Source organism: Acanthaster planci, linkage group LG14, assembly GCF_054643075.1.
Source record: "Acanthaster planci isolate LZ-2023a linkage group LG14, COTS_SCS, whole genome shotgun sequence".
Taxonomy (NCBI): domain Eukaryota; kingdom Metazoa; phylum Echinodermata; class Asteroidea; order Valvatida; family Acanthasteridae; genus Acanthaster; species Acanthaster planci.
The window spans coordinates 12,310,411-12,333,647 of NC_141790.1; the positions used below are offsets into that span (position 1 = coordinate 12,310,411).

Below are 23,237 nucleotides of genomic sequence, written 5' to 3' on the forward strand. Positions count from 1 at the left end.
ATATTGGTGTCTCCTTTGGTTCGCTTTAAATGAGACCAAGGCACAATCATCATTCCTCGGTGCCTGACCAACTAACACATGTTTTTTGCTACAGTTTTAAACCGCGAATACTATATGAAGGTTCCAGCTTCAACCCTTTTTGTGGGGTATTTGAATGTCCATAAATTCTAGAAATAGTTCTTGGGATTTACAGATGATACTTGAAGCAATTCAAGAATGCATCTTAACAAATGAAAATAAAGCTGGCAGACATTTCCTTATGCTTCGATGTTAAGAACATGGCTACGTTCTTCATACTCATATTGCCCATATTTTTACATGCAGAAGATGACCAAGAGCCACTAAAGATTCAAAGGGCGCCGCTCACTGGCATTACGTGTGTCTGAATTCTTTGCGATTTGATCTTGTTTTCTTATTAGTTAATTGTTAACTACATTGTGTCGGAAAATACACAATCTGAGCTGATATGTACCTAATTTTCCAACCATTCATTCCCAAGAATTTGGAAATCAAATAATGATCAGTTAGCAAATGCATAAAACATAAAACGCATAACAGTTCCGTTTTCGTCTAAGTCCATTGAAACTGGAAAAGTATTTCTTCTCGTGTTGAACTGATAAAAATAGAAATTGACCTCTCCGACCTTCAGACACGATTTCTACGGGCCAGTGTATAATGAATTGGCATAGCATTCCACGGTAGTTTTGATATTTGACAAAATATCGCGCACTTTGTACTGGTTATTGTAATATAAATACCCAACAGCCTCAAGTGTTTTCGTTTTAAATGCCTGGAAAGGGGCTTGACTATTATTGCTGTAGTATTGGCGCCATGTTCGCTGAATGATAATAATTGATCTCTAAAGAATTAAGACACTTGGTAATTGATGAATTTTCCATTTTTTCTGCAAAATTTGCTCTCAGTTTTCAATGCCGTCATTCTATTTTTCTAAATAATGCACTCGCAAATTAATACTGATTAATCGTTTCACTATAAAGACTCGTTCCGTTCATAACATGTATTACGTAGTTAATCCTACTAAAACGATAAAAGGTAATGGAAAACAGTAGTTCACGTTTGCGTTTTTTGGATTTTAATTTTGCTCCCACTTGTCGTACATGTATTTATTTTATTTTGTGGGTTTAATTACGACCCATACCCTGTAGTCACGTTGGGAGCTGGTAAAGTGATCACTGGAAATAAACAAAACCACTGCAAAATATATGAAATTAAATGAATTGCTATAATTCTGAAATTCGCGTAGCTTCAAACGTGACTTAACCCTGCTGATTAAATTTCTACCTGGATTGTTGTCCATCTCATTTACTCCTGCTATTGAGCGGGCGCAAGAACCTTGAATTATTATCAAATGAAGGACCGAGACAACAGCATGAATCGCCTGACAAACTGCCGATAATGACTATTAAGCATGAACGCAAATGTAACCATGGCAACACTTAGACACCAAAAAGCGATAGGGGCTAATTTTGCCATATTAAATGACGCAAGACGACGCCACTGGGGAGAAGTCTAGATAACGACTTTCTCGTTTAGTGAGAAAATCGTTTAGGGAGAAAATATACAAAGGTGGCTTCGAAGAAATTAACAGGATCACGCGAGGGTCCATACGGAAAAAACCCGAAGAACTACCGAAAGATCCCAAACTTGGGTTTTATATATAAATATTTAAGACCTTCCCATCTTTAATTTTCCGCAATCATCATATAACGGAAGTTTTCGTACAATGAAGACATCTCAGAAACTTGCCCATGCGTTATGCACGAGATTTTCTGCATCCAATTATTTTGTACACTTTAATTAAAGTGACGTCCCCGTGTACCGCCAATATACAACCACTCTATTTACATTACAAAACAGACACTTTATTTTTTGTAGAAATATGAGTTATAATTTCTACGGCTAAAGAAAAATAGCTTCCTTGCAAAATAAAAATGATTCATTTAAATCTCGTGCTAACTTGACATGTACAGAGTTCCGGAATTGAACAACAGAGTTGACACTCTTCTCAAAGTGGTCAATCGAGAATTAATCGTCAATATGCAACTTTTTGTGAATTTTTTTTGCGGACGTTTCATCAATGTAAAAGCAAACGAAATTTTAAATAAGGAAAATGGATTTTTCATATTTCAGTTTCGAGACATTGTTGACCTTGCAGTCAGAACACTGATTTGCATATTCACAAATTGAAATAAAAGCAAAACAATATGAAATGTTCCCTGAAAATACAACTAAATGACGGCGTCTTCGCATTTCACGCTGTCTACCAGCGAAACAATCCTATAACGACTTCCATTTCCTGATCATCAAAAACCAGGTAAACAAAGGGTACATCTCTTGGAACCTCAAGTTCAACTTTAATTCAAATCTTGTCCAATGTTCCACATTTTCAAACCCCAAAAATTTCTACATCCAAGAATTACATTAACATGAACTGTGTTGCCATGGTGAATATTGAAATAATGTGTTTGTATCCCATGATGTAATTTCTTCCCCGTATCTAAAAGAGGGAAACAATTAGGTAAACATATTCAGATAAAGAATGGACGCGCGACTTATTAATCTTGAAGCCGTAGCTAGCATTTTCGTGCACTTTTTCCCCTGTCTGGTCATACAGCCAAAATCTGCTGAATATGCACTAGCCAAGAAACCAGAATGATTGAACTGCAAGTATCAACGAGCAAACCTAATAAAAATGCATGTACACAGTTTGACCTAGGATGGGAAAAAACTAGAAAGGAAATCTTCATGAAACAAAGTCTGCATAACCAATTTTAGTTTTACAGAGTATTCCCCTTAAGTGATCATTAAAACAAGATGCTTTGGTCTATTAAGGTTAATAATAATGTATAGAAATTAGTTGTGAAGGCTACAAATAAAAAGGAATTAATATACATGTACACCAAATGTAACCAGAATAACTTAACATTTTACCCGTACGAAGTAGCATTATACATCTTTAATAGATCTCAAAGGGCCGTCTTATATCAACGTGTGTACAAAATTTGCTTTTCAGTTTTAGTATCTACATGTACCTTAACACACAGATTGAATGAAATTGGGCGATTTTCTAAATGTTAATTTTACAAGGATCAAAACATATTATGCAAATTACCAATTAAACACTTATACACGTGGATATATCAGCTTAAGTGAACAACTCTGCAACTAATTAAAACTGCAGAACAGAAAGTGTTCTTGATTTGATGGAAGTTGTGGCTGTAATTTTTATTTTGGAGAAGCCAAACTACAATTTCGCATTATTATGAGGAAAGAAAATGTTTTCTAATGTGATTACTTTGGTAATTATGCAAAACAAACTTAGCAAGCTTTTTTGTAAAAAGAGATCATTTTTTTTAAATCAATGAGAAAGATACCTCCTTAAGTTTATCTATCCTGGCCCCTGAACAAGCTGTGTTAAAGTTATTTTTTAAATGTACTTGTCAAGAGAAATTCTTGTCATCTATTTCTCTGAACAGATGGAAGTGAACAATTATAACACATGCCAGGGGAACCCCATCTTCCACCAAGAGCCCCCTATACACGGCTCAAAGCCGCAACTGCATCCAATCAATAGACCAAGCCAAAGAAAAATTTCAGGAGTTAATTCTAGTTCTATCATGTGTCTACCTCCATTTGAGACCTAAGGATGTCCGAATTCAAATATCTTCAAGAGGACAACCATTGCTAGGCACATTGCGGCTATAAGTGTTGAATTAATCTCCTACATCTGATGACTTGAGGGGATTCCTGCAACCTTTACAGCGGCATTTTGTACAGGGCACCTCCGATACAAAGCATGGACAGCGATGTCCCTGGCAGGTGTTGAGTCCAGGGAATTTACTCCCTGTCCCACAGCGACACCCCTCCTTTATTTCAAGCTTACGTCCTGCTTTTAAAAGTTTGGCTCGATGACCTGAAATGACGAGTTTTCTGGGTTTGTTGGACAAGGAGTGGAGGTCGATGAGTCCATTAGATGCCCCCAGCCGGGAGGAGCTTGATGATGAAAGGAGGAGGTTCTTGGTCCTCCGCTGATACTTCCGCTTGACCTTTGCGATGCTCAACCCAAGATGGAGGTTGGGTTTGGACTGAGAGGGATGACCCAGCTCCATTCTCTTGTTACGCTTAATCTTAATCTTTGGAGAGGAACTATTGTCTGAGTTAGGACTGATGGTGACTGAGTATTCGTCCACAGTGCCATCAATGGACACATACGGTTCCGCTTCACTGCCATTGAGCGCTTCCGTATGGTTGAGAACGCCCTGCGACTCCCTTCCCACTTCCGGGTGGTCGTGCGGTGTCACTGCGCCACTTGCATGACCGTTCTGCACCGAGTTACTCCCCGATCCTTGGGTGGAATTCATACTTGCTTTGGCCAGATACTCCACAATACTAAACCCTGAGATATCTTGCGACCTACTACGTTCATAATGGCTGTCGTTTATCGCCATTCCTTCTTGTAAAATCGATAGTCCGGAGCTATGGCTGTTTGTCCCTCCGTTAGCGCCAACAAGGTTCCGTGCAATCGGTGTGTCTGCTATGTATTCACACAACTTCTTGTAGCAAGAGAGTAGAATTTGTAACTGTTTGACCTCCACAAACATGCTGTAATCCTTACACCAACTGCAGGAGGGCTTGAGTAGCATTTTACCGCCCAGACAGCCCCGGCAAACGAAGTGCTGGCAAGTCGAGTTGGACGGACCCATTGGATCTTTGAGAAGCCCAGCGCACACACAGCAGGAAAGCGACTGTCGCAAATACGGCAGCCGTCGGTAAAGATCACTCCAAGTATTTGGGTCATTATGTTCGGCTTGTAGAATATACCGACATGTAGAGACATACAGAGTCGTGGCGTTCATCTTGCTATCAGCAGGCCCAAGATCAACGCCGGAATTTGTCCGCCAGACGGCCTTTTTGGCGCTAATAAACTCACAATTCCGTCCCAGTGTGAAGACCGCTCCATTCACAAATTACTACATTGATCAGCGACGATCGATGTTTACTGGCCACTGCTTACGTCATGCAGCTGCGACCTTCTCGTTACCAACCAACAAAATCTCGTAGACATATTGCATACTGGTCCCCGGCGTTGTGGCTGTACGGAGGGGTCTGGTTTCCGGCCGTTAGTTGCGCGTACAAATACCACTCTGGGTGCCAGGCTACTCGATCAAAAGGGTCACTGGAGAAAAAAATCACAAGGGCCGTATTAATAGGCAGGTCGCGTGAGTTGCGTGTCGGATGGTTGGTTTTGCGTCCTTGACCAGGCAAATTATTTATGGCAGGAAAATTGGGTGTGACCTGCAGCCTTAATATTGTATACTGTATGAGGGAAACTGCACTGTGCAATGATGAAGTAATTTTGGTTGTTTGTGTGGACCTGTTTCCACAAAATAGCCCTCGCAGTCCGTGTCCTGGATCATCATGACCACATCGGTCATGATTTTCACTACCCCGTTTTTTTCTGTGCCACTACAATGACGATCACCGCTACTACCATTAAGCACCACTGTGTCACCCCACACTTACATCTTATCGCCTTTGGCACTATATTACTGCCCTTTCACCTTCACAGGTATTCATAACCAGCCGTAACCCACAAATTTGGTGTTGAAATTGTGCTATCAATTTTTCTAGTCACTTTACCCACATTTTGCCTGTCATTGCATTTTATCATGTTGGACTAGACTCCGAGAAGCGGTCCTGATCACCACCACAGCACCCTTCAGCAATCTCATTTAATTCGAACTTGAAGAGTAAAACCAAAACGTAATGAGCTCAGAAATGACCTAGGTTTAGTTTCCAACCTAAATCTAGCTCCCAGGCCCACCCCATGATATAGCTTGTGAAATGTCATTTCTCCTTTTGTTTGTCCATTACTTGACTGAATAAATTAATTTTTATGCACAATATTGTTGAATGTATGCACGCTCTGTTATAGTTGATATTAGTAACTCTGTTCCTTCTCCATTTTCACCCGAGCAAAGCAAACTGTCATCCATCTGGCAGGGTGCCAAGCATCGCCTGATGGCACACGTCACTGTGACGTCTTATAATAATTGCCCGATAGATATCTGAAATAGCAAAGATAAACGTAATAGCGTATAATATGATGGGAAGTGTGTCACTCGGTGTAAAATGATCTGTCCACCGAGTTACCAATAGTAACGGATATGAGATTTGACACTGCGCAAAAGTGAAAGGATCAGAGGTCGGTACAGTTCAAAGTGGGCGGCGGCATAGGGGAACAACCTTTCAATGACCAATCGAACACCTGCAAAGATTATAGGTAGAAAAGTGATCCACTCCCTCTAGACGTGCGTGTGACTTCCAGTCATAGCTAGCTGCGTTGGACACTATGCTGGACAGTTGGTAGATTGAATTAATTCTATTTTCGATAATTTTAACAGCTCATAGATACAGTGAAATTATCGACTGTAAACGTTGTAAATAAGCCTGAACGACACAGAGGGCGCCATTTACAATAACCGAGTAAAAAACCTCAACTCCGAGGAGTGACTTCAGAAAGAGGGCGCACTTTTAATGACCCTGAAAAAAGTAACCAGACTTCGTGCACAGGTGTATTACGGTTTATGCATGCAGGCCCCATATCGGCCGCATTTGGAAACATACTCGCTTGACCGGTGAAAGTGTACACTGTGCATGCAACTTGAGTCGCCTGGCTGGCTGTGCGTAGACATGGGACCCGGGTCGAAATTCGCTCATGTTTTCTGGAGGAATGGGTCGTATCTGAGACCTTTTGTGGCTCTCAAGGTGCAGACGAGGCCATGCACTATGGCCGTGCTCGCTGGTGTCCAGAACAAGATCGAAAAGAAAAGACAACAAGCCTTGCAAGGCGGTGGTCCGAAACGAATTGAAGGCCAGCACAAACGGGTAGGACCTAGGCCTAATTTACTAGGCCTAGCCTTGGTTTTTTATTAAGTTTTTCTTCAGGTGTAGTTAGCTTGTGTTGTGTATGTCAATTACAGGCTAGAGCTCAATTGCAGAATACCCCGCCAACCCCTCAATGATACCACCACGCCTCAATGATATCACCATTAAACACAGCAACATAGTTAAATTGCTAGGAATATTCATCCAGTCAGATCTCAAATGGGACGTGCAAGTTTACTCAGTGGTCAGACGTGGTAATTCACGTCTGTTCATGCTGTGTAAATATTATATATTTTACTCAACTTTTGAATAATAGTAACTCACCATTTTTTGTGTCCCTGTCCTTGCTTAAACTCACATTGCAATGTTTTACTGGGGTTTTTACTGTTTGCCGACCGACCATTTTTAATATGTATCCTAAATCAATTGTGTAAATGTCCACTTTGCAGTTCAGAATGACTTCTATTTATATGCCCTACTGGCCTCTAACTCGGATGATGAATATCTTGTAATTTGTTTTTAATATTGTTTTTAGGTTCATCGTTTTAAGAATACTACTTTGTCTTTTTTGGTTAATTTTGTGTTGATGTTATAACTCTTGTAATCTTAAAATTTGTAAAATGCTCAGTAATTCAGCCTCTGGCTGCTATTTAGTTTTTAATAATAAACCAAACCAAACCCGCATGAATCTAGGCCTACAGGTGAAACTGTCACACTTTTCAGTCTTCTCCTCCTTGTCCTCATGGCATGGGGATTTTCACTGTGTACCCACGTACATGTAACCATGGTAACCAGCCATTTTAGGGGACTTTTTATTATTACTTCAATTGTTTCTTTAAGCATTTCCCCTAAGTTGCAAGTGGAAGGCCAACTCCAATTTTTGACATACCTGACATACTGTAGTCTGCCTCATGCTAGGGCCTACTGTTTCTTACATGTGTTTTGTTACTTGCAGGGCAAATTAACAGCTCGTGAACGAGTTAATCTACTTTTGGATCCTGGATCATTTGTTGAGTTTGACATGTTTGCAGAGCACCGCTGTACAGACTTTGGAATGGATGCAGAAGACAAGCAGGTATTTGACGTATCAATGGAAATTAGAATATTACCACTGCCGTTGGGAATGAACAACTATGGTTTATGCAAAGAGAAAACAGCCAATTTTAACACGACTTAAACTGGTCTGGTATCTTGCGTTATTCTGTCAGTTTCCAGGTGATGGTGTCATTACTGGTCATGGTTTGATCAATGGACGAGTGGCGTATTTGTTCAGCCAGGATTTTACCGTTCATGGCGGTAGTCTGTCCAGTGCTCATGCTCGTAAGATCTGCAAGATCATGGACCAAGCCATGGAGGTGGGAGCTCCAGTCATTGGACTAAATGACTCGGGCGGAGCTCGGATTCAAGAAGGGGTGGAGTCTTTGGCTGGATATGCAGACATCTTTCAGGTAAGAAAGTCAAGTGGTAGAGTTGAGGGCAGTTTCTGTAGCATTGTGGCTAGTGTACCGTTTTTGCAATTACATGCCAAACAACACCGTCCCCAACTAGCAATGGATCAACCACCAATAACAACAAATTTGACAGATTTTCAATGCTCGGATATCATTATTACCCCGTACTCGGCCCAGAAACATTCCTGAAACCATCTCAGCTTCTTGGGAATCAACTTGGTGCAGCTACATGTCAGATGCACTCAAAAACCTTTACCAGTCTCAAATAAATATATTTTGTTTGTATTTCTGTCTTTCTTTTGCAGAGAAATGTCATGGCATCTGGAGTTGTCCCTCAGATCTCCCTCATTATGGGACCATGTGCAGGTGAGTTGCCATAGGGAGTGAGTTGGGCTAGGACCATGTGCAGGTGAGTTGCCATAGGGAGTGAGTAGGGCTAGGACCATTTGCAGGTGAGTTGCCATAGGGAGTGAGTAGGGCTAGGACCATGTGCAGGTGAGTTGCCATAGGCAGTGAGTAGGGCTAGGACCATGTGCAGGTGAGTTGCCATAGGCAGTGAGTAGGGCTAGGACCATGTGCAGGTGAGTTGCCATAGGCAGTGAGTAGGGCTAGGACCATGGGCAGGTGAGTTGCCATAGGCAGTGAGTAGGGCTAGGACCATGTGCAGGTGAGTTGCCATAGGCAGTGAGTAGGGCTAGGACCATGTGCAGGTGAGTTGCCATAGTGAGTAGGGTTGGCCACAGAGAAATATACTGTAGCTCTCCTTTAGTGAAACGGCATAAGATTGAAAGATGACCAAGCAGCCAATGAATCAGTTCTCCTGTCTTCTCCTTCTTCAGGTGGTGCTGTATACTCGCCAGCCCTGACTGATTTCACATTCATGGTCAAGGTATCAATTTCAGCTGTATGAAAATTACTCTGATTGAAATGTTTCATTTCTGTTCATATTTATCCTGTAGTTCTATGTGTATCCACATTGTTTTCACTTTTGATTTTTTGTCGACTGATGTTAATGTGCAGCACTCACATGTTTTCATTTCAGGACACATCTTACCTCTTCATCACTGGGCCTGATGTCGTTAAGGTAAGAACACGGGTTGATTTACAGCATGATTTTGGTAGTTGGAAAGAGTCAATTGATGTTGTAAGTTAGTTGCAAAGGCCAGAAATAAAATACTATATATTTAAGGAAATTGTATACTTTTCTGTAGGCTGTGACTCAGGAGGATGTTACATATGAACAGCTGGGAGGAGCCAAGACTCATACCTCAGTCTCCGGTAAATAAAGCCACTAGATTAGATCTTGCTCTGCAAGGAACTATAGGGGCACTTGATTGTATTTATTCACTGCTTACTTTGGGCCCAGATTTTTACCAGAATGTGCACAAAAGTATGTTTTTTTAATTGTACACTATTTGTCAGTTTTTGATGGCTATACATGGCAATATCACTAACGTTCCCTAATCTATTGTAATAAAGTTTGCGTTTCCCCATAAAGTGGCCTTTGTGTACGGAAAGCTTTTACATTTACATTACCTGTTTTTGGCCTTATGATGTTTATTAATCCCTTTTTTTTCTTCTTCTGGTAATTCTTCTTTGCTTCTCCTTTGTCTTCTGTTTCATCATATGTTCTGCATTATTCATTCCGCTTGTCAGGCGTTGCTCATGGTGCCTTTGAGAATGACATCAATGCTCTGGCCAGGCTGCGTGATCTCTACAACTTCCTCCCCCTAAGTAACCAAGACCCCGCCCCTATCTTGGCCTGTGATGACCCAGGGTAAGATACAGCAGTAGAACACAGCGTAACTGGGATGAGAAGTAGAACTCATTTGCATTGTTTACCCCTGTCATTGCAAGAGGAATAGCTTGCCAGTTATTTTGTTTCTCCTTATTTTGACAGTGACAGGTTGGTTCCTGTTTTAGACACCGTAGTTCCTCCAGAATCAAACAAACCTTACAACATTTTGGATGTCATTCAAGCTGTAAGTTAATATTCATTAATATTGCTTCCTTGTTTTGTTTGTTTTAATTTTCAAATAATCTAACTGCTGAATTTAACAGATTTAATGACAGGTATTTCCTGATCCCAGGTATTTCCTGATCCCAGAGGAAAATACTGGCAATTGAAACATGAGAAATTGGAAGTAGAACAAGTTGCAGCTTATGAGTTGACAAGTAGCACTTGATGTTCTTATTATGCCACCTTGAGGAATATTTTGATATCTTTGAGAATTGAATTTTGTTGTATTACCCACATTGCTCGTTTTGTTATTGAGTAGAAATATGGACATCCTGTTGTAAAATATTTCATCAGTTTCTACTTTTTCTGGCTGCAGATTGTTGACAATCGAGACTTCTTTGAGATCATGCCAGATTATGCTAAGAATATTGTGATTGGCTTTGCTCGAGTTGGTGGTCGGACTATCGGCATTGTAGCTAACCAGCCCAAGGTTGCATCAGGTCAGTTCATAGTCAAAGGTTGATCCACCGAGTTTCATGTTGCCTCAACATGCAGTATATGAATAGTACGGGTACTCTTATTGAATTTGATTGGCACTTGTAGTTTATTTGTTCAGTTTACCGACGGAGTGACTGAATGCTATCAGGGAAGGTATTTCTTAAGACTCAACAACTGCTAAATCACACCCATTCTCATTCATTCAGGTTGTCTTGACATTAATGCATCCGTCAAAGGAGCTCGGTTTGTTCGTTTCTGCGATGCCTTCAACATCCCTATCATCACTTTTGTTGATGTGCCAGGATTCTTACCAGGTACTCAACAAGAGTATGGAGGTATCATCCGACATGGAGCTAAGCTATTGTATGCATTCGCTGAAGCTACTGTACCAAAGATAACGGTCATTACTAGGAAGGTAAATAAGACGGAAGAATATGAATTTATGGGAAATGTACTTGAAGTGTAAACTACAGTGAAAGCATTTGAACCTTCAGACTGGCTCTTGACACCTTTAGACTGACACTTGAAACCTTTAGACTGGCACTTGAACCTGCAGACTGGCACTTGAACCTGCAGACTGGCACTTGAACCTTTAGACTGGCACTTGAACCTGCAGACTGGCACTTGAACCTGCAGACTGGCACATTAATCTTGAAATCCAGCACACTACTTGGGCACTTGGACCTGCTGTGTAACATTTGGTGATCATGAGAGATGTGCTTGTCATTTACTGTGACAAATGGTATGATAGCTGCCAAAGGAATGTTTACAAGAAGTTTTGTTTGTCTGTGTGTTCAAATACGGTTAACTACGGCTCTTCATGGCCTGTCTGTTCAGACCTGATTGCCTCTCTGTCTCTTTTTTCCAGGCCTATGGAGGTGCTTATGATGTGATGAGTTCCAAGCATCTTCGTGGTGATATGAATTACGCTTGGCCCACCGCTGAAGTAGCAGTCATGGGAGCTGCAGTAAGCGCTAAGACAAACTTGTATATTTCCCTGATTTATATTTAAAGCACTCCACCAAATTCCAGCAGGTCCTCACCACTTACTTTGGTTCAGCAGATTGCATAGGTCTGTCTGCTTCATCACCTGATGGACCTGGCGTCTACCCAGCAGGCCTACAGAGAGTTGGTTGCCACAGTCACCTAGTGGCCATGCGATACCAATTCAAATCAATTGCATTCTATCTTTAATTATGCTCAACACAACTGTTTTCAACTTTAGGCATCTTACTGCAAGAGTAAAATGATTGCGTTTGCACCATGTATCAATCTCTTTCTTGAGATTGATACATGGTGCAACCGCAATCATTTTACTCTTCTAGTTTCTTTTACCATGAAAACCTTCAAGTTGCATATTCCACCGTAGATTTTACCACTGTGAACCTCTGTGAGTGCTTATTTCTCGCTCGTATGAGAAGGAGACAATTTTACTGATGTTTTACAACTACCATACTTTAAATTCAAAGCCTAGAAGTCATCTTCAGCCCTGATGTTATCCTTCTTACTCTTCAAGTTTCTGACTTGAAGCTAGAAAATTGCTTTTCTATTAGGAATGTGTGCTTTGGTTTATCCAGGGAGCAGTGCAGATCATTTTCCGAGGTCAGTCTGAAGTCGCAGAGAGGGAACGTGAATATGTTGAGAAGTTTGCCAATCCTTTCCCTGCTGCTGTAAGAGGTATGAAGAGCCACATCTGACAAAACATTGATAAGTGTGTTTCTGTGAACCTTCAGAAACATCCCAATACTCTATCACACTTCAGGGAGATAATCTATCGTTGCCTTTGTTTCCATAGGCTTTGTTGACGACATCATCCGACCAAGTACAACTAGACAAAGGATATGCAGGGATTTAAACCTCCTTGCTACCAAGAAGAAGAGCAATCCTTACAAGAAGCATGCCAACATTCCACTGTAAAAGAGTCCCGTTAAGAAGTCTGCTCTACTACCAAAGTCTTGGAGAGGTAGGGGTGACTTTAAACGTTGGGAAAAACCGTGTTGGGATCAAACAGTTTCATTCATGGCTGAGAAATACTTTTAGGCTTCAGTGGTGTAAACATGAGCCATTTCTGAAAATGAAATATTACAAATAAGGCTAAAAGCAAGCAGCATTACGTCATCAGATGTAAAGTTGGGGCTTATCGGTAGATACTTTTAGAGAATTCGTAAAAAATTATTGAAACTTTCCATAAGTTTTAGTAATGGAGGTGGGAATATTACAGCACCTGGATTTATCTCAAATGTAACAAGGTTACTCTGCCTACTGTTTGCAATATCATCTTTGACAATGTACATGTATAGGTTAAGGCGATCAGTATAAAAGAACAGGGTGTCAATATACCATGTCTTCATTTATTGTGAAGTGGTTTAGCTCAAGGAAAATCAACTTATCAAAACGAATGAAAGAGTAAGCAGTAAACAAAGCTAACTCCTCAGTATCAGTATCCTAACTCATGCAGGACTCAAAAGCTTGAAAGTACATTTGTACATCTTTCTTATGTTCATTATATCAATGAGAACCAGTATTTTTTACTTGGTTTCATTACACAAAGGATAAAATCATGGTTTCCAATGCGCAAGATGCATCATAAATTGACATGTGCATGGTATTTACACCACTATCCACACACAATGTGTCAATTGTTGGTGTGCTGAAATTATCCTGTCAAATTGCATCAAATACTGTGAAACCCTGCAATTCATAAATTATTGTCTAATTTTCTGTGAAAGGTGTAATTCTTTTCTTGGTGCACCACATCTGTAACTGCTAATATCAGTCATTGAAATAGTAAATATTTATCTTTGATAAATTATTTCAATTTTTGTTTGTAAATTGTTTTCCAAGTTCTCATTTCGTTATGATGGTAAGTGACAATGACATTAAGCCATCTGGCCTGACAGCGACAAACTGAGAAAAAAAAACTGTTGGGAGGTTTTAGAGAAGAAGAATTTCTTCTGAATTCTTCAATTGAGAAGAAATACACGTCCTTTGTCCCCACACAACAGTTTACACTGAAATTGTTGACTACTGATGAAGTAATTCTGATGCACCATTGGCATAAGGGAGGGATTGACTGACTGATGGTACTGTCTTCAAACTTTCGTCATTCAACTCTTAACAAGAAGAATCCATGCAGCCAGACTTGATTATTTGGACATTTTCCTTCCAAATTTATTTCTTTGTTTTCCACTCTCGAGATATCTCCCACTATTCAAGAAGCACAGCACCTGTTATAACAATGCATACTTAACAATACACCCTTTGTTTTACTTGATCATTCACTGCTTTGTCACTACCATTGGTTTAAGGGTGCATTCGTTCAAATGCTGAGGGGTGCCCTTTGACAACCATAACCAAGAATTGGTTCAGTTAATTTTGGGGGAATTTGAGTTGTTTATCATGTTGCCCAATTCAGTTTCCAAAGAAAACCGAACCAATCCTTGGTTAATAGGACTAATGAAATGCCCCTTTGTTATGGATGTTACTTTTTCATAACCTGTCAATAGAGGGAGTATGATATTTAGCTCCTTTAAGAGGGATGTGCTTTTTTGGAATCCTGAAAAAAAAATAGGGTATAGTCCAATCCATTCACTGAGGGAATGTATCGGATTACTCCGAATGAATTGATTATGCTCAGTACTGCTCGATAGGACAATACATGTAATTATACTTTTTGGCTGAAAGAGTAAGATCTGAATCCTACAAAGACAGGCAGTGACATGACTATCAATACAAGATGTACAAATAAATAGACATAATGGAACACAACATAAACCTCACAAAAATGCACTCAAGTATTAACTGAAACCATGTTTTTCTAGAAAATGTGTTGCAAATATGAATGAACTCTTGCACACAATTTAAAAAGCCACAAAATAAGCACATAAAATTGTACGTATCAATGCTAAATCCGCCAATGCTGTTTTAAATAGTTTGTTTCCTATTTTTCACAAACCATTGGAAACTCGAGTGCAAAAACTTGGCTAAGAAAGATTTCAAACTTTGAGAAGGTACGGATTACGGTTAACATTTGACGCTCCACATGTAAATGCATTTTTTCTACTTTTTTGTCTTGAGGTACAGAACATAACAAATTTCTTGCTTGTACAAAACGAGATTCCAGCCTGATGTAATATAAATAAAAAATTATTTTGAAAAACCTTAACCAAACCCTGCAGTTGTTCATGAGATATTAAGTATTAAAGTTTGCATTCATTCAGAAGACAGGCTGACGGTAACATCAAATTTATTTTAAGTTGTACCCTACTTACGCAGTACTCAAAGCTCCAAGCTGTTCATTATAGGACTTAGGGAGTTAGCGCTGAGCACTGGTAAAACTATTGTAAGTACTCCCATTAATTTTCAGTTCTCAAATTTGGGATTTATTTAATTGAGTTGTTTTCATACTTTTTGTCAAATTTTTATCACCATTTTCCAGCAACTTGCTTGTTACACTAGCCTCCGACTTTGAATCATCGAAGATTTGAAACAAATATATCAGCAATTTAAGTTTGGCATGATAATTCAAGTTGATCTATCACACACAAATCTACTGTTACTGGCTCAATAAAACTTAAAAGTCTACAACATACACAGTGCAATTTTTAAAAAGTCATACATGCAGATTTTTAAAGTCTCATAAAATTTCCCATCTCATAAAAATACCTTTCATTCCTCTTATAAATAACTGTCATCATGCCACCTTTTCCTACTATGTGCTGGTTTACTGCTCTTCATATATATACATGTATATACTGTATTCAACTAAAAACAAGTCAATAACATACCCTTCAGCAACTCCCTCATTTTATCACCATTTTCATGCAGCTGTACATCTTTCCCGGTTGCTAAATTTATCAAATAACACAGACATCTGATTAAATACAAAAATGAAGAAGCATGTAATTTGTGCCAATAAGTTATTAAATTGATTTATACATGATGTTTATTTATAAAGCCCTCCAACTTTGTGTTTTCTTGATGAATTTTGAAAATTCAAAATTCAGACAAAATGTTGTTACAGTAGATAACACTAAAAAGTGAAGCATCAGAGATGACATTTAAATTTAAGTTCAGAAACAAGTGTACATGTAACAGCTTGTGCAGTCCTAAACATGCTAACCGATGTGACATCCTGCAGCTTTGTTAATGTCAACAAAAGGCCTTTTATTCTAGCTGTTGAATTCTGTTGGGTTCAGAAAAAATAAGGGATGAGGGTAAGTAGAGATAATTGATATCAAATGTCTTGACAATTCATGCTTCTTTGTTTTGATTTAATTCAAAGATTAATACTGTGTTGTCAACTTTAAGAAGTTATAATTTAATTGCAAAGGCCGAGTGAAATTCAAGTCTTTGGTAATGAATCAAATACAAGCAATAAGTTTTATCCTGAATTAAGCTGCACTTATTTGAGTTTCCATTGTATGAACAATTTAAGTATGTTTTAAAAAGAATAATGGAATTGGACATCAAAATACTGCACACAATTCTGCCAGGTTAGTCCTCAAGTAGATTCCACAATCGACTATCCATTACTATTCTTTGAAAATGACTTCATTCAATTATTAGGCTAACTTGAACCTTGCATGTTTTGATACAAAAAAATGCCCTTGCATTGCATGGCAGGCTTATTTTTTTAGCATTTTTGTTTGTTTTTTTCCAAAGGATAGATGTCACTACAGATTGGAATGCTTACAATGGGTTCAAAAACCATTCACACATTTCAGCTTTACGCACTGCACTTATATTTCAGAAGCATTCAATAACATCTCACAAGAATACATGTAGACACCGTTTAGTCACAGCTGTGGTCAAAACTTTACATATGCTTGGACTTGAGGTATTTAATTACTACTCCTGAAAACTTCCTACTCCTAGAAACCAATCTGTTGTTTTCCAGCTGACAAATTGGCCCATCTGCTTTGTTCACATTATAAATAATACTTACTTTATTCTTGTAAATTAGTTATGTAGTTGAAGATGTTCTGGGTGATCACATGCAGAAACAATTGGCAGGAATTGGTTAAGTATTCCAAATGCATTTAAACACTGTTAATCTATGTTTATGTAAAATTTTGACAACTGTACCTTTTAAGTATTCCTACTTCAAACCCAGTTGAGCTCATGTTGAGAACATATTCATTATGTGCTGGATACCCTGAGGTCATTAAGGAAGAAGTCTTCTTCAGCTGTGATAAGCCACTATGAAAACATGCTAAAAGGTAACCATTTTAATCTCAGATTCAATTGAAACATTGGACGTATTCTTTAGAGTAACTCTAATCCCTTTGCTTTCTCCACTTGTCCAAAATGTAACACATGCTGCATTAACGTCGTGTAGTAGAACTGGGCAAGTCTTGGTGTCAAGAGCAATCATGCAAGGTATATCTAGACACCAAAGGCTGTGGCTCAAGATAGTCCAGAGCAATGATCCATGGTAAATCTAGACCTCAGGGGCTGTGGCTTACAATATCCAACAGCAATAGTACATGGTATATCTAGACATTAAGGGCTGTGGCTCATGACAATCAACAGCCATACACAGCAAGTCTAGCCATCGAGGGCTTCGGCTTACAATAGCCAACAGCAATAATGCATGGTATATCTAAATTAAGGGCTATGGCTCATGACAGTCAACAGCAATACACAGTAAGTCTAGCCATCAAGGGCTGTGGCTTACAATAGCCAACTGCAATACACAGTAAGTCTACACACCAAGGGCTGTGGCTTACGGTTTCAAACAGCAATAACACGCGGCAATTCTAGACATCCAAAAGGGTGTGGCTCATGGTACCTACACATCAGCAGGTGGGGCATAGGGCGGGGGTCTTGAGTTTCTAGGTGCTGGGATGGGTCGGCTTGTCTTCTGGATTTGATCATGTTGTGGTGTAGCTGTGGGTGTTGGTGTGGGCGAGACGACTGGCTGATATGCAGATGAGGTAGGATAAGCAGGGGCGGGGCTTCTCTGAACTGTTGTTTGGATGTAAGTCCGAGGTATCTGGGCGACCTGGATTATAAGGTAAGAACATCATTAAGGGATTTGAAATTCAGTTTACATCTTAAAATGCATTCTCAAGCAAGTCACTAAGTATCCTAAATAAGAGCACTAGCCAGAATCTTGCAGAGGATATAAATGAAATGTCATTTTTAGACAAATACAGTAGAAGATTGACAATGTATTCTAGAATGTTATTCATTTATTGTTTCTAAGGTAATCTGGAAATCCCTTTTAAATCCATTGCTTGCTTACCAAGTTTTTGTAACCACTGACCATCGCCGTGACAACCACACCAACGACGAGGGAGAAAGTCAGGAATGCCACAGAGGCCCAGAGGAGGTTAATGTAACTACTGACATCAGCACAGGATTTCACCCCAGAGAAGAAGGATGGTATCTCCGAAAGACTGACACCAAACAAATCAAGAAAAAAGGTTTCTTATCACATACTGTCAGTGTGTATGTGTATAACAATAAAGAGGTAGAAACCCAATTTTTTTTTTTAAACTGAAAAGTGTAAATTGACTTCTTTGTTCTTGCTTGAACCTGGCAAAAGGGTTCACTTTTAAGCCTTTCCTTCAGCAGCATTTGCAATGTTGAAGTGCATGTATTCAGCTTTCCAGCTATTACCAAGGTCATAACTCAGGTAAAACGTCTTCTCATTTTCCCCTTATTGACAATTTCCTTGAAGACAAATTGACATGCTGTAGCTTTGTAAGGCTCCTAAGCTTTCCCTAACCCATGAGCATAACCAGGCAGGAGTTCTTGATAGTCTGTCTTGAATAGGATTTATGCAAATCCTTGTAGAGCAGTTAATCTCCAGCTTGTCAGGGCCAGATTGTCTTCTTTATATCTGCAGACTGAGAGGCTCAGGGAGCTGATACAGATGTACTTGTAATTCGCTCCACTCAGTTTTTCCTTACACATTTGTGCTTTGTAGTAAATGTAATTTCATCCCAAACACTCAGAAATTCCAATGTACAACACTATGAAATAAAATCTAAAAACTGGATTCCAGTAATGTGTGTATTCAGGAATTTACAGAAATTGCTTAGAGTAACAACTGCTCATTACCTCACAGACTGAAAGGCACAGCTAGCTTCCCTCTGTGATGTCACATAGCAACAGTAGCATGTACTGAGCATGCTCACTGATTTTTCACATCCAGCACTGGCCATACAGTTGGCCAATCCTGTGTCTGAATGATTGCACTTCAATATATCCACTTTCTAATCAGAGAAGGGATAAAGACAATGATAACTGATGTATCAGATAACTGTTTTGTCAAATTTACTTGAAAGCTACTTTTTCAGTGTTAGGTCACGTCCAAAGACTTGATGACTTCTTGTTCCATCAGAGCATTACCAGATTCCAAATGGAATAACATTCATAGAATTCCAACCATGAAATACATGTACATATTTCTCTGAGGCTCTTCAAACCGAACATTACTCCTGATTTTGATAATAGTTTGTTTTGCCATTTTATTCATTCTGAAATGAAAATGTCCAGTTTCCCCAAAGCAGACAAGAACAATAAAAAAAGGCAATATGAAGTTCTTACGGAGACTGCTGATGCTGTGACGCCATCAATAATTGCACCAACAAATGCTAATACAATGCCAAGACCCATGCAAACTGTACCAGTCTTCATCCAACAACCACCTTCCTGTTTGTTGTATACTCCAACTAATGCCAATATGGAACCAAGAAGCAGCTGTAAAGAGAAGTAAACAGGGTAAATGGTGTTGGGTCCTGATGGAAAGGATGAACTAATTTTAACTTAGAATTAAGATCAGAGATTGAGGTCTAAATACAAATGTATTTATTAGGTAGAACCTCAATTCAGAGCCAAACCTAAACAGGCTCACATCAAGACTTGACATGAATCAGGCTCGAATCTGTCGAGTTTAAACCATTAGGAAAGACACTCAGGCCTTTTTTAAATACATGTAAGAGACTTAAAGTTTGAAAAATGAGTTTGGCAGGGCAGATTTTTCTGAGCCTGAGGTCTGGGTCAACCAGTGTCTGAAACACTCAAATCTACTTACACCTCCGACAGCCCAGAATGATCCAGCATTGATGTTATGAATCATCTGATATGCCACTACTCCAATTGTTAGTTGTACAACTGACAGAGCTATGAGAACAAGGCAAGAAAAGGCAGCAATCTTTCGTCTTCTCTTGGCATCTGAAATGAAAGAACAATGCATATGGGAAGTAGATTAAGTCCAGTGTTCGTAGTCTCCGTTTCTTGGGAGATGTTAAAAAAGCTATTCTGCTCTTTACCAAAAATCCAGTTTCCAGGAAGAATGACAGTGCACTGGTGAAGTGGCAAGGTGGAACCTTAAAAGTTTCCTTTCTACACTAAGGACAATTCTGCTTTGTCACATTTATTGTTTTTATATCAAGTTCTGGCTAAATCTATTCATCAAGTCTTTCAAATCACCTTTAAATAATTTTCCAAATCACAGAAAGATTTGTTTACATATTTCTAATAGTGAAAAAGTTGCAGAATATAATATTCCTGTTACTTACCTGCCAGTATTTTATCCATGCTTGGTTGTTTCTGATCTTTGAAAATCTGCTAATATGGAATTATATTTCCTAATGTAGGAAAACAAATGTGAAAAGGGACTAATACATTGTCATATCAGTTACTGAATTTTCACGGTTAGTTTTGCGTTCAGTTTTGTTGCTGCATATTGTTTCTAAATTAGACAAATCTTCCCTGACCATCTGTTTATCAATGGCACTCTCTTTTTTGTGGGATATGCCTTGCAAATAAACTGTTCACTGAGCTGGCGCACAAGGCTCTATAAAAGAATTTTTAAAAACAATCTCCATTTGACCTCTGAGTGGTCTCTGTCCATAATAAATGAATATACGCGTAATGCATATGAGACATTGTTATAACCCCAGGTCAGTCAACAAAGCTGAAGGTCAGCAATGGATAAACCTGGATTTTCTTCATTTTGGTGTATTGATTGTGCAATTAATGCAAAGTGCAAGGACTTGCAGATGCTCGCCAGATACTTGGAAACATCTAATAATGTGCACTCTCTTAAATCACATTTCCATTGATTTTCTAAAACTGATATACAAAGTATTGAATGAAATTACACAATACTTTATCCTTATTATACTCATTTCTATGGAGTGAATGTCGGACAATTCATAATTAATCATGAAATTTTGAGCATGTACATGTAAAAATGGAAATCATTCTCTCGCTACTGTGCCATTATGATAAACGTTTATCTTCTTTACTTTTTTCACAACAGAAATGAAGATGTAATTCAGTAAGCTATCTTTTGCTAGGAACAGAGCACCACACTTTTTGAACATTCTCAATCAATCAACATGACTGTGGCCTTTGCAGTAACTCAACCAATTAAACTCAGACCTACATATAAGCCTGAGCTCCATAAGTCCTTGTTAATTAATATCAATCAATATTATTGACAAGGACTTATGATGCAAAGGGATACAACATTACATTCACTCCAACTTTGTGGTAAATAGGACTTTCCCGTGAAAACTGCAATCCCCTAAAAGCAGACTTCTCATGTGACCCGCTAAAGTGACAACTGTATTTTATAAATAGCAATGCCAAAGCAACCTAGCCTGATTACAGGTTATGCATGACTGAACTCTTTATATTATCCTAGCCCACAGTGACTGGTATGCTGTAACACAATACCATAATGAAAGAGGGAGGAAATATCACATCTGTACAGCAGCTGGACACAAAGATCACTGGAATATATAAAATCTCCTCTCAATAACGGTGTTTTCAATCCTGCCCCCAAACTGTTTTCTTTTGTTCACAATGCAGGACCTTGTCTAGACGAGTGCTTTGGCACAAGACATGTCTGAACAGGTCCCCTTTCACTCTGGATTACAAAAATCAAACAGAAATTAAATAACCCTGTGAATATAGTCCAAAATAATATTTTCCTTAAATTTGCTTTTGCTTTTATGCTATTCCAAGATGTACAAGATGCTGAACCATTGTACACTCTTCTGTCCTTTCATTATTGCAGAAAGTTTGCATGAAATTTAATAAACAATTTTTTTGCCAGAAAAATCTAATGGGGCTTATGTTTTGCACTGTCAGATAGAGTTACATAACTAACAATAACAATGAAAACTAAAACTGTTCAGTATTCACATCTGCTATAACCTAAATCCCTAACATCCATTGTGAACACAACTTAGTGGTTTCACAATTCACAACACCTGCCAGAAAGCATGAATTTACGCAATGAATTACTAGTGCATGAAAACAAAACACTTCCATTTGGTTTAGTTTCTGTTTTGCTAACCAAGGTTGACCTTTAATTGTTTCCATTCAAGGCTTTGTTTGAAAACAGTTTTATCAATGTTGTGGGAAGATGGGCAGCACTGATGCAGAAACACGATGGAAATGTGATCAATTTTCTCTGTGCCTCAGAGCCCTTACACATGTTGAAATATGAATCTATCGTTTACATTCTTACATGGTTCAATCAAAGATTGAAAAATATTAAAATTCACACAGGATTCTTTTGTTGCTTCAAGAGAAAGTTAGATATTAAATACAATCTATGTAAGAATCCAACATACAAACAGAAAAAGGCTTCAAAAATGCCACATGGATAAAATCCTTCTGACAAAGATTTCATTCCCACAAAAAACTACATCTTCAAGGGCCTTATTAGGATATGCTGACATAAACATCAGCAATGTCCTTGCTGTATGCTCCATGTGACCAATCCATTTTCTTCATAAATTAGCCTAACTGATGAAAAATAAGAACAAAAGTAACGATTTCTGCAAATTTCAAGAAGTTCGGACCTTTTGTCTAGTGTCCAACAAAAACAAACATAATTGTCACAGATGGGATTTCAAGCTATTCATGGTGACAGACGACTAAGATGGAAAGCTTGCGGTAAGCACCATGCAATATCTCTTTTTGAGTCTGTGTGGTTCTGATAAGAACCGGAGAGGCTCAACGTTTCGGACAGTGTGCTCTGTCCGTCGTCAGGAGACCGTCAGGATAATTGTCACAATAACACAAAATTCACCTGAAGCGAATTTCTGCGAACACACGTGAATTTCCCGTTAGATCGAGCCTAAACCCTCAAACCTGTTATAAAATCTCAAACGACGTCACAGCTCGACACAAAGCAAAATAACCCAAAACGTCGTGATATGCGCCATTCAAGAAGACAAATAATTTACCAGAAGAAACAGGAAAGTCTTACCGATTTCCAAATTCGTTGCAATGTTACGTGCGGCGATCACAAAATGAACAAAGAGCGATCATGAACGTGTACACAAATGCGCAACAACAAAGCACGTTTCGGTGCGATCAGCTGGTACGTTTATTGACGTTTTTTCTGCCAAATGAAATACCTGGACGATGTCAACAACGTGTAG

At 38.9% G+C, this 23,237-nt stretch overlaps 3 protein-coding genes across 4 annotated transcripts; 1 reads left to right on the plus strand and 2 right to left on the minus strand.

Annotated features, from left to right (window-relative positions):
- Positions 1 to 2,347: 2,347 nt before the first annotated feature.
- Positions 2,348 to 5,033, minus strand: msl2 (MSL complex subunit 2). The gene has a single exon (XM_022243018.2). The coding sequence runs from the start codon at positions 4,875 to 4,877 to the stop codon at positions 3,735 to 3,737; it is 1,143 nt and encodes a 380-aa protein (XP_022098710.1). The 5' UTR covers positions 4,878 to 5,033; the 3' UTR covers positions 2,348 to 3,734.
- A 1,568-nt stretch (positions 5,034 to 6,601) lies between these two features.
- Positions 6,602 to 13,630, plus strand: pccb (propionyl-CoA carboxylase subunit beta). Its single transcript, XM_087145524.1, has 14 exons — positions 6,602 to 6,909; positions 7,865 to 7,984; positions 8,118 to 8,357; positions 8,666 to 8,726; positions 9,200 to 9,249; positions 9,403 to 9,444; positions 9,572 to 9,638; positions 10,017 to 10,137; positions 10,261 to 10,342; positions 10,697 to 10,820; positions 11,025 to 11,233; positions 11,687 to 11,785; positions 12,396 to 12,495; positions 12,614 to 13,630. Exons 1-14 carry the CDS (start codon positions 6,679 to 6,681, stop codon positions 12,733 to 12,735), a joined length of 1,668 nt encoding a protein of 555 aa, XP_087001650.1. The 5' UTR covers positions 6,602 to 6,678; the 3' UTR covers positions 12,736 to 13,630.
- Positions 13,631 to 13,964: 334 nt separating this feature from the next.
- LOC110983593 (transmembrane protein 255A-like) lies at positions 13,965 to 23,237 on the minus strand. Of its 2 annotated transcripts, XM_022242949.2 has the most exons (7): positions 23,063 to 23,237; positions 20,352 to 20,420; positions 19,865 to 20,004; positions 19,378 to 19,530; positions 18,889 to 19,043; positions 18,068 to 18,221; positions 13,965 to 17,824 (listed from the first exon to the last, which is right to left on the minus strand). In XM_022242949.2, exons 2-7 carry the CDS (start codon positions 20,368 to 20,370, stop codon positions 17,612 to 17,614), a joined length of 834 nt encoding a protein of 277 aa, XP_022098641.2. In that variant the 5' UTR covers positions 20,371 to 20,420; positions 23,063 to 23,237; the 3' UTR covers positions 13,965 to 17,611. The 2 variants fall into 2 exon arrangements, with proteins under 2 accessions (XP_022098641.2, XP_087001651.1); XM_087145525.1 differs by lacking the exon at positions 20,352 to 20,420 and having other exon boundaries at positions 23,063 to 23,236.

What these genes read in the sequence shown, in the direction of transcription:
- msl2 (XM_022243018.2), bottom strand. Translation starts at nt 4,877, where the DNA reads ATGAACGCCACGACTCTGTATGTCTCTACATGTCGGTATATTCTACAA.
- pccb (XM_087145524.1), top strand. Translation starts at nt 6,679, where the DNA reads ATGCAACTTGAGTCGCCTGGCTGGCTGTGCGTAGACATGGGACCCGGG. An exon ending in TTGAAGGCCAGCACAAACGG is followed by an intron (nt 6,910 to 7,864) that starts GTAGGACCTAGG and finishes TGTTACTTGCAG; the next exon opens with GGCAAATTAACAGCTCGTGA. An exon ending in TTTTGGATGTCATTCAAGCT is followed by an intron (nt 10,343 to 10,696) that starts GTAAGTTAATAT and finishes TTCTGGCTGCAG; the next exon opens with ATTGTTGACAATCGAGACTT.
- LOC110983593 (XM_022242949.2), bottom strand. An exon ending in CATTCTGGGCTGTCGGAGGT is followed by an intron (nt 19,531 to 19,864) that starts GTAAGTAGATTT and finishes TTCTCTTTACAG; the next exon opens with CTGCTTCTTGGTTCCATATT. An exon ending in TGTGCCTTTCAGTCTGTGAG is followed by an intron (nt 18,222 to 18,888) that starts GTAATGAGCAGT and finishes GTTTGGTGTCAG; the next exon opens with TCTTTCGGAGATACCATCCT.